General features: G+C 37.8%; 1 protein-coding gene and 1 non-coding gene across 2 annotated transcripts; both read left to right on the top strand.

The window, feature by feature from the left end:
- Window positions 1–293: 293 nt before the first annotated feature.
- LOC145560877 (small nucleolar RNA R71) lies at window positions 294–400 on the top strand. Its single transcript, XR_014093473.1, has one exon. It is a non-coding gene; the product is annotated as a small nucleolar RNA R71 (small nucleolar RNA).
- A 4,308-nt stretch (window positions 401–4,708) lies between these two features.
- LOC145558179 (uncharacterized) lies at window positions 4,709–9,151 on the top strand. The gene is made up of 2 exons (XM_081619329.1): window positions 4,709–6,081; window positions 8,442–9,151. The coding sequence occupies exons 1-2, from the start codon at window positions 4,904–4,906 to the stop codon at window positions 8,446–8,448; spliced, it is 1,185 nt and encodes a 394-aa protein (XP_081475455.1). The 5' UTR covers window positions 4,709–4,903; the 3' UTR covers window positions 8,449–9,151.
- Window positions 9,152–10,286: the final 1,135 nt, after the last annotated feature.

Below are 10,286 nucleotides of genomic sequence, written 5' to 3'. Positions count from 1 at the left end.
GTTGTGAGGAAGAGCTTGGAGATGTAAGAGTGGCTTGATCTAGCTTATGAGCTAGCATGTCAAACTTTGATGCAATAAGGTCTATTGCACTAAGATCATGGATTCCGGCCTTCTTTACTTGAGGTTGCCTTCTATCACCTCCATATGCGTAGTGCTTAGCCACTTCTTCAATCATTTTGTATGCTTCATCCACCGATAGCTTTTTAAGGCTACCACCAGCCCCGTTATCAAGATTGGCTCTTGAAGTAGGAGTAAGACCATCATAAAAGCTGTGAACAATGATCCATGATGTGAAACCATGGTGTGGGCATTTTCTAGTGTAGTCCTTGAAACGCTCCCAAGCTTCACTCAAAGTCTCATCAATCTCTTGGTTGAAATTGGTAATTTTCCTCCTTAGTTCGGCGGTCTTTTCGGGTGGACAATACTTTCCAAGGAAAGCTCTAGTGACTTCATCCCATGTTGTCAATGATCCCTCTTCTACCGTTCTCAACCAATGCTTTGCCTTGTCACGGAGGGAGAATTGAAACATGTGCATACGGATGAAATCTTCCGTAATGTTGTTTTGCTTGATGGTGGTGCACAATTCGAGAAAGTTGTCTAAATGAGCAAAAGGACACTCATGAGAACTCCCACCGAATTGATCACCTTGTATCATACGGATGAATTGAGGCGATAGCTCAAAATTATTTGCATTAGTGGAGGGGAGACGTATGTCACTCCGAAGTGTGAAGGCATTGGGGTGGTCATAATCTCGTAGCAATGGTGGAGGAGGATTATCATCACCCATGTTCTCTTCTTCGTTGGTTGAAAAGATTTCTTCCGGATTCGAATCCGAATACACAATGGAGAACTCGGGTGTGCCTTGCAAAAGTCTCCTGACGTTTCTCAAAGTCCTATTTAGCTCCGGATTAACGGGAATAAGCGGTGATTGCTTACTCTTCCGTGTCATGCAAAGTCAAACAAAGCTAAGAAAAACGTTAGCAATGACTATCATAAGATGAAAACACAAATATACAAAAATAAATAAGAAAAATTATGATACAAAAATTCACACACTTAGACTCATTCAACAATAATACATTCAATGTGACTTTGCCTCCCCGGCAACGGCGCCAAAAATTTGATAGGCCGTCGTCGAGCCTACCAAAGAATAAGTCCTATCTTGGTCTCACTAGCTAATAGCAAGGGTAAGAAAGGGTCGAACCCAAGAGAGGCGTTGAATCAACCACCAAAATACTACCGCATAAATAAGATAAATGAAGTCGAAATTGGTTTGGTTTTATGTAACAAGTACTAGTTCAAAATCAACTAAAGCTAGGGGAGATTAACAATATTTAGAGGATTCTAGGGCTCGAGTTATACCACTCAACTTCATCACAAATCATGATTAGCATGCACAAACAAGGTAAAGTAAGGGATATAATAGGGGAAATCATCTAAAGCACCCAACTACTCTCTCAAGTTAGAGGGATTACTTGAATCATGAATACAACCTACTCTCGTGGTTACAAAGCATAAAACAAGTGTTAAAGCATAAACACGATGACATAAACATTCCCTTGACTAGAAATTCCTATTCTCATGGCATTTCAAGTCAATCAAGCATAAGGGAGCTAACTCAAGTTCATCTCTCGATCCTTCGTTGAGAAAGCTTGGATAATAGTTCTAGCAATGGCCATATACAAGAACTAAGCAATTAAACCACTTAAGCTCAACTAATTAACACCCAACAAGTACCAAATTAGTACATGCAACAAGTAATTAGTGACTACATTGAGGGTTTTACCCAAACCCTAGAAAATTAGACTACTCACAATCCATGGAGATTAAAGCAATTAAGGATTTCAAACAACTTATGAGCATAATTAAACTAAGAACTAAGCTAATTAACAATCTAAACATACAAGAATCAAGCAAATAATTAACAACAAAGCAAGAAGAAATAGGGGAAAAGAGTGAGAAAAATATTACTAGAAGCTTGAACTTGAACAACAATGGAGGAACTTGTCTTCTACAATGATTGAGATTGAAAATTCCAAACTAATAATTAAAATCTAACTAGTGATTTGAGAGTATTTGTGTTTCTACAATTACAAACTAAGAGGAAGCACTCAAAACTTGGATGTCGTACAATTGAGCCAAGCTAGGGGGGTATTTATATGACCCTCAAATAAAAAGGACGGAGGAAACAAGAGTCGGGTACGGCTACAGGTGCGCACGGACGTGCCAGGGGTGGCACGGACGTGCAGCCTTAGTGGCACGGACGTGCCACCCTAAGCACGGCCGTGCAGATTTGGGCAGTAGCATCTGCTTGGGCCAAGTGAGTTGCACGGTCGTGCAGCTTCTGGCACGGACGTGCTGGCTGACCTGCACGGACGTGCTAAAGCCTTACACGTCCGTGCCAAATCAGGCAGTAGCTCTGATTTGCTGGGACACTCCTGCACGGTCGTGCAGGACATGGCACGGCCGTGCAGGGTCTTCTAAGGCCCTTCTCTTCACATTTTCTTCAGTTTTGCTCCATTGTCACGGCTTCTAACCTCGGTTTATCATCCATATGCCTCAAATGATCGTCTTTGGACCTAAAATCTCAACAAAAACACTAACAACCCGTGAAGCAAGGGATACACAAAAATTGAACGAAAATAGGATAGAAGTGAACCAAAATGCCAATATATCGAGTAAACAAGGCTCAAAATCACCCTAAAATCATATCAAATAACAAGTTATCAGCGCTCCTCCCCTACCTTTCCAATCTGCCATATTCTGAAGTCAGCTGGAGAAAGCGTGCAGCAATCCGAAGCGGGCGCTCCTGGCTGTGGAGCGTGCGCTCCTTGCTGGGAATCCGTTTTCTTTTGACGGATTTCCCTATGTGTTTCGGGGAGTATAAATACTTTCCCTTTAGTTCATTTGTAACCTAGACAGAAGTAGACTAGTTTTTAGAGACTCCTCTTAGTTTGAAACATTCCTCTTAGTTAATTTAGCTTAATTTTCATCAAATTAATCATTGTAATAGTTGGTTTCAAGATTTATTCTCAAGATTGGCACTTTGTATTCAACAATTTCAAGCTTCAATTAGTAATTTCCTTCTACTTTTCTCCATTCAATTTCTGATTTTATTTGCTCTTGCATGTTATTTAAATCTTCTTAGTTCTTGATAATTTGTTATTGGATGATAGTTATTTCAATTGTTAATCACTTTTTCCCAATAATTGAAGAAATTAGAGCCCTAATACTTGTTTGCATGCTGATGAACATGAGTTGTGAGTAGTCTTCTTGCTAGGGGTTGGGTGAAGCTCAACCTTTTGGGTTAATTATGCAAATTTGGGAGGAGTATTGATGTTTGTATTGCAATTAAATTGATTTTATGAGATTGCTTGTTAGTTCTTCATGATAGGATTAGCTACCCTTGAGTTAGCAGCTTGATAGCATGATATGCCTAGTTTGACATGGAAATGTAAATTGAGTATGTCATTACTTATTGCAATTTGAATATGTATCATCTATTGCTAAACTAATGAGGAATCTAAGTTTAGTAGTGTGAGTTGTTTTCTAATTGCATGAGGTTAATTTTACATATAGTCATTGCTATACCTTGTCTATTTTACTCCCCATTTGTCTAATTGCCTTGGTTGAGTGGATCTCATTCCCTAGTGTCCTTAGTCCATTGATTTAGAACCATAGTTTGTTTGTCTACTTGACGAACCCCAATTCACCATAGACTTTGAATTAGCTTAAGTGTTAAGATCTTTAGCAACCATATCCCATTCCTTGTGGACTGAACTCTTACTTATCATTATGCTTGGTTTGTAAGGTGTTTGTTAATAAATGTGTTTGATTGAGTGTGGAATGTGCGACCGTTCTAACGCCCATCATGTCCATATCTCAAAAGGGTACCCGTACTTCACGTGTTATCATTAACTGTCGTGTTGTGCAAATGCCTAGATACTAATTTGCACAATTTCAGTATGTGTTATCATGCCTCCCCTAGCAAATGCAGTATATGTATAGCCGTACAAGTCTCTCACACTCACACATCCATAGTGTTAAGACTTATGAGTTTATGACAAGCCTTCCTCTTGCTAATGTTGTTGTTTTTTTTTTTTTGGGGGTAATGTTGTGCTTGCGATATTGTTTTAAAAGAGAAAAAATAAAATAAATTAACAACAAAAACTTGAAACCGACTGGTTGTATGTGGTAGCCCACATATAATACCATTGTATGTATGCCACGTCAAAAGGGAGGAATAAAATAAGAGGGAAAAAATAGGAGGAAACAAGATGGAAAAAGTGGGCCCACAATACAAACCAATTGCTGCTAACAAAGTAACAATGATTGTATGTGTGGGGCCCACATATAACCATTGGAGGAACTAGAAATGGAGAAAAGTTAGGCATTTACAAATGCATAAAATTGATTAAAATATTTTAAAAACACATGGTAGAGAGAGAAAAGAGGAGAGAGATAGGAAGAGAGAGGCCTGTAGGTGGACCCCACCTATTTTTTCGTCGGATTGTATCACTTGAAGGGGGACCACATGCTGATTGTTCCACTAAAAGTTTATATAGTACCATTGAATCCTTAGTGGTACTATTTATGCATAAATTTAGTACAACTGAATGCATATATAATACCATTATGTGCATATATAGTATCACTGTATATTTAGTGGTACCATTTGACCAATGATACCAGAATATTTATTCGTTTGTACATATACATAATTACATAAATACTCCTTTTATGCATTTGTAAATGCGTAACATTCCTCCCTTTAAAATCCCTCCAACCATTGGTAGGGCCTTTTCAGTCCTCCCTCCTTTTTTTTCTCTTCATTCTTCCCCAAAAATTGATGCAAAATCCCAAACAAACCTCCTCTTCTTAATATCTCTCTCCTCCAACCACCATGGAACCACCTCCACCACCTCCTCACCACTGCACCACCACCACCACCGCACAACTTACCCCAACCTCCCTCCCAACCCCACAATGCTTCAAATGCGGCGCACCCACCAACCTCCCACCACCACCCCCTCCACCCGACTCATCCTCTCCACCTGCCTACATCCCAATCCGCCTCCCCGCCGTCAACCTCCCTCCCAACACCGCCGCCAAAACCCAACAATCCATCATCCTCACTCCCGTCCCTCAACCCCACCCTGTCCCCCCTCTCTCTCCTCCTTTCCACTTCACCACCCCCATCAAACGCATCACTTCTCCTTCCGACGCTTCCCACTTCATCGACTCCTTTTCCGGCAAATCCTTCCTCTCTTTCGTCGCTTTTCTCTCTCACTCCATTCGTGGTCACAAGATCTCCGATCCTTGCCCTGTTTCAGATACCCTTTTCAAAATTATCTCCGTTTTCGACGCTTTGAGCTTCTGGGTTGATGAGATTCCTCCTGCTCTGCAATCTGCCAGATATGGGAATCCTGCTTTTAGGGTTTGGCATCAACAAATGACTGAGAATTCCCAGAAATTTATGCTTGATATTTTGCAACAATCTGATCAACCTGAGATTAGGGATTCTGTTATTGAGCTTGTTCCTTATTGGCTTGATAGCTTTGGTAATGCATCGAGGATTGATTATGGAACTGGGCATGAAACGAATTTTGCTGCTTGGTTGTTTTGCTTGGCTAGATTAGGGTTGATTCATGAGGAGGATTATCAGGCGGTTGTTTCTAGGGTTTTTGTTAAGTATTTGGATTTGATGAGGAAATTGCAGCTTGTTTATTGTCTTGAACCTGCTGGTTCTCATGGTGTTTGGGGTCTTGATGATTATCATTTCTTGCCATTTGTGTTTGGGTCTGCTCAGTTGATTGATCATAAGTACATGAAGCCGAAATCGATACATAATGATGATATTCTTGAGAATTTCTCCAAGGAGTATTTGTACCTTTCTTGTATTGCTTTTATTAAGAAGGTAAAGAAGGGGCCTTTTGCTGAACACTCTCCTATGTTGGATGATATTAGTGGGGTGCCTAATTGGAATAAGGTTAATAGTGGTATGCTTAAGATGTATCGTGCTGAGGTTCTCGAGAAGGTGCCTATTGTTCAGCATTTCCTCTTCGGTTCCATCATTCCGTGGTATGATCACCTTTCCTTTCTCCCCTAGTCCTTTCTTTGAGAATGTTGCATTTCTGAAATTTGATCACATATATAGATTTAGCTACTGAAGCTCTATTGTAACTGTTGATGTGTATGTGCCAATGACACTATGTATTTACAATTTTTGATTTTGTGGTATTACTTATTAATCATGTGTTTAGCTTTAGTGATTGAGAGAATTTGGTTTATCTAAGCTTGTGCCTTGTTTAATTGTATGGTTTCTGTAATCTTTGTGGATATAATAAATAAGTCCCTACCAATGGTTGGTAGGATTATTTTATGCGACACGTTTTGGTGGGCTTCTGAGTCATATCAATAGGCAATTGTGTCCTATGGAGTTTGGGCTTTGAGTATGGCACATTAAATGCAGGTTGGGCTTTCAAGTTGGATATATAGACAATTAGGGTCATATCAATTGTGGGTATGAGATGACTTGCATCAACTTGCTATCATTATAAATTGGAATTTGGCCATTTACTTGAGTGATGCTTTAGAAACTGAAGATTTGGTCGGGTTGACTCATTGATGCAATTTTGGGATTTCCAAAAGCTTCCAAAAGCCACTCTGTTATTCTTTACTCTTCAAAGTCAAATTTATGATGATCTGTTGAAAATTTGAAGCTATGTTGACATTGGTTAGAATGGAAGGAAGTGCTGTGTAAATTTTACTTTCCCTTGATCTGCTGGGGTGGAAATTAGGTTGGTGGTTAATAGGCAAATTTTCATCTAGAGCAAGGATGATGATGACGACTTAATAAATGGAAAATGATTCTTTGGATGGAAATTACATTTATTTATATTTGAAATCAATCATCTTCAGAAAGTGTTGGTAAATATTTAGATCTTGGAAATGTGCTTTGGAGAGCCATGGTCATACTCAGAGTCTCAGACACAGGACAAATGTCAAAGTGATCAATAATATGTTGAGTAGCTCATGTCAAACAAATGGATAGTGTCTTTGCTTGTCTTTTGTTTTCGGAAGGATGGGCAGAAATAGTCTGGGTGTCAAGTGGGAGCCTTGGTAAAGGTATAGGACTTTAGAGTATGTGTTATGTAATAAAGTCTGTTAATCCGGGTTAGATAATTGTGAGAAATGATGAATTCTAGCCCTTAACAGTAGATCTCAATACTTGAGAAATTTTTTGGGAGAATTTGTTAATGCTGTCAAATTGTATAGTTGGTTGGAATTATGACATTTGTTATAGGATCATCACTATTGACAAAATAACGCGAAACCTAATTTTGATGTTATTGTTTTCTTTTGCCTTCAGATATCTTTAAAGTTTGATATAGATTGATTGATGTGTGATGGGAATATTGACTATTTCCTAATGTCACATTGCCTGTAACTTATTATGTGCTTTTTAGCTGGAGCCTGTAATTGGTTATGGTGTCATATAGAACTGCACTCTGCAGTCCATTTCAAGCTGTTCCGACTTGCTCAAGCAAAGTTCACCTTTCTCGTGTGCTTGACAGTTATCATGAATGTTTGGCCCAGATTTTTCTGGTGAAGACAAGAGTTCCTTTTAGCTGAGTTCTAACTTCATCTTTCATATATTACAGCCTGGAGTGTAGGGTAGACTTGTGACTCTTATCATTATCAAAAGTATTCTTAGGAGGAACTCGGGTCAGGGGAGTCTATCCACAATGAAATCCTTGCCCTGAAAGAAATTCTAGAGATGTTCATAATGTACATATAATTTTCTGTATCATGTGTGGGCTTTGGTGTTTCACTTTCAGGGAACCGTTTAAATTTCATAGTGAGCTACTTAGCTATGACAGGAGCATCTTACTATCTTCATATAAATCTTTTTACTAGCTTCCAATTTCACATATCCATTTTACTTTTGAGCCTTCTTTGTAGAAATGTTATACTAGTACGAGTAACATTTTTTATTAAAACTGCTGATAAGGTCTGATATTTTTAACATTCTCTCTGCTGATAAGGTTCTTATATAATGCATTCTTTGTAAGGTAATACTTCTGCTTGGAACAAATAGGGTACTTGAGGAATATTGTGAACATTATTCAAGTTGATTAGCCTATGTTCTACTAAAGTCTTCTGGTCAACTTATGTGATGAACATACCGGAGACATGTTGATTGACACTTCATTGGTGTTGCTCTTACCACATTGCTATCTCGATACTGCCACATGCTATTTTGTGATTTGGCTTAGTTTTAAAAAGATGTTAAAGCTCATTTTTCGCTGGTCTATTAGTCTATATAATCATTTCTCTAAGTTAACCAGCATGGGAATTTTTTTAACTTTAACTCTGTATAGTAGATGGTCATATTACAATATCCAAGCTCTGAAATTTTGTTTTTCTTGTTTGTTCAGGGAATAAGATGTTGCATCTTTTTTATATAGACCTTCACCAAGAAGACAGATGGCCTGCCACACATGTGTGAATGTTAACTCGTAAATGACTAGCTGATTGGAATGGAGAACAATGCTTTGAAAGTATATACTCTTCGTTGTTTGAGACGGAGTATATCCAAATTGGCTGTTATTCTAACATTTTGTAGTTTGTACATGCATGATGATGCCTGTGTGAGCTAGGTCAGAAAGTAAAATAACGACTACATGTTGGGTAATAGTGATAGTGTTTGTCATTGGATCTTTGGAGTATTGGCATTTGGCACTTCTTAATTTAGTTCCCTGAGCTATATGGATAATGTTTTCACTCGTATTTTTAAAGAAGTCTCGTCTTGCACCTCTAGCACGTGCATTAGATGGCTCTGGGGCCTGCTCTTGCCCATGGTGGCTGTACTCAAGGTTCGCTACAATTGATTGTCCGCTCATGTTTGTAGGTGACCTCCTTTGTTTCAATCTATAATACGGAGTACAGAGTATGTTTGCTGTACTACCTTCGTCTAGTCTAGTTCTGACATTACTTATTTACGTAGTAATTACATCATCAACATGACTATCAATAATATACAGTGGAGTTCTCTTACTTGATGCTTAGCTTGTGTTGGTTTTCAAGATTTATGAAGTCAGAAACTTGTTTTCCTGAGAAAGAACCAGCAGTAATTAATTATCTTCAAGATATATGATTATATGAGGCCTGAAACTTGATTGTTACAAATAGAGTAGAAATATAGACATTGTTTGGAGACAATAACTAATAAATACTGTGCATGTTTAAATTTTCATTTTGTTAATGTATTTAAGTACATACACAACACAAGGCACGTCACAGCCTTAAGGCATATATGTTGCGGCCTCAAAGCATGTTTGCTAGAATTGATGGCTATGCCAAAGGCTGAACACAAACGCCTCACGACATCTCTAATAAGTGTCAATGTTATCATTTAGGCTATGATCAAACCAAAGATCTATTGATGAACCATGCATTCAACTCATGAACTAACCTTAACATGAAATACCCAAAGAAAGCATTATCGTGGTACAAAGCACAGTCATTCATTATAATATACATTGCTTAACATAGAGAGAACAAATCTAAAGCATTAAGCATGAACTAAACCCAACAATACTATTGCATTTGCATATGGATTGAGCAATAAGTTTTTGTCTACTGATATCTAGTCAGATTACGCACAATTTAGTGTACATGGTTAAACAACTACTAGTATATTAAACCATTACATCTATGTCTTATTTTCCTAACTTATTTTGACGATAGTATAAATAATACTTGGTATATTTTCTTTTCCAACAATTCAACAATGATTGAATTATAAAAGTTGTAAAAGCTTGCTAAATATATACCACTAAAGATGTCGGAAAGTATGATAATATAAGATCGATGAAAAAAGAAAGGTTAGATAGAAAGTTTGCAGTTTCAGTAAGCATGAAGATATGGTTAGGGCAAAATAATTAGACCCCACATCACATGTCCTTAAACTCTAAAAGGGTTCTACAATCAACATTTTTGATCGGGTCACCTTAGTGGATTTTGCCATAATCCCTACTTTTTAAAGATACAACTCATAATATTATAATCACAAGAAATTTTTATAGATATTTTTTTTGCCAAATATTAATCAATTTTGTTTAGATCGTAACGTTTGTTTAAATATTGAGTAAACTGACAACAAAGCATGTTTGTCCTGCATATTTGCCGGGTGTAATTATTTCATATTTTTATGGTCGGTCTTTGACTAACTTCCTTAACCAAGCTTAATTTATTTTGGTATAGTGAGTTCTAAACAACAA

The sequence above is a fragment of the Chenopodium album genome, chromosome 9 (genome assembly GCF_948465745.1).
Source record: "Chenopodium album chromosome 9, dcCheAlbu1.1, whole genome shotgun sequence".
NCBI lineage: Eukaryota > Viridiplantae > Streptophyta > Magnoliopsida > Caryophyllales > Amaranthaceae > Chenopodium > Chenopodium album.
This window is presented reverse-complemented; position numbering and strand designations above follow the sequence as displayed.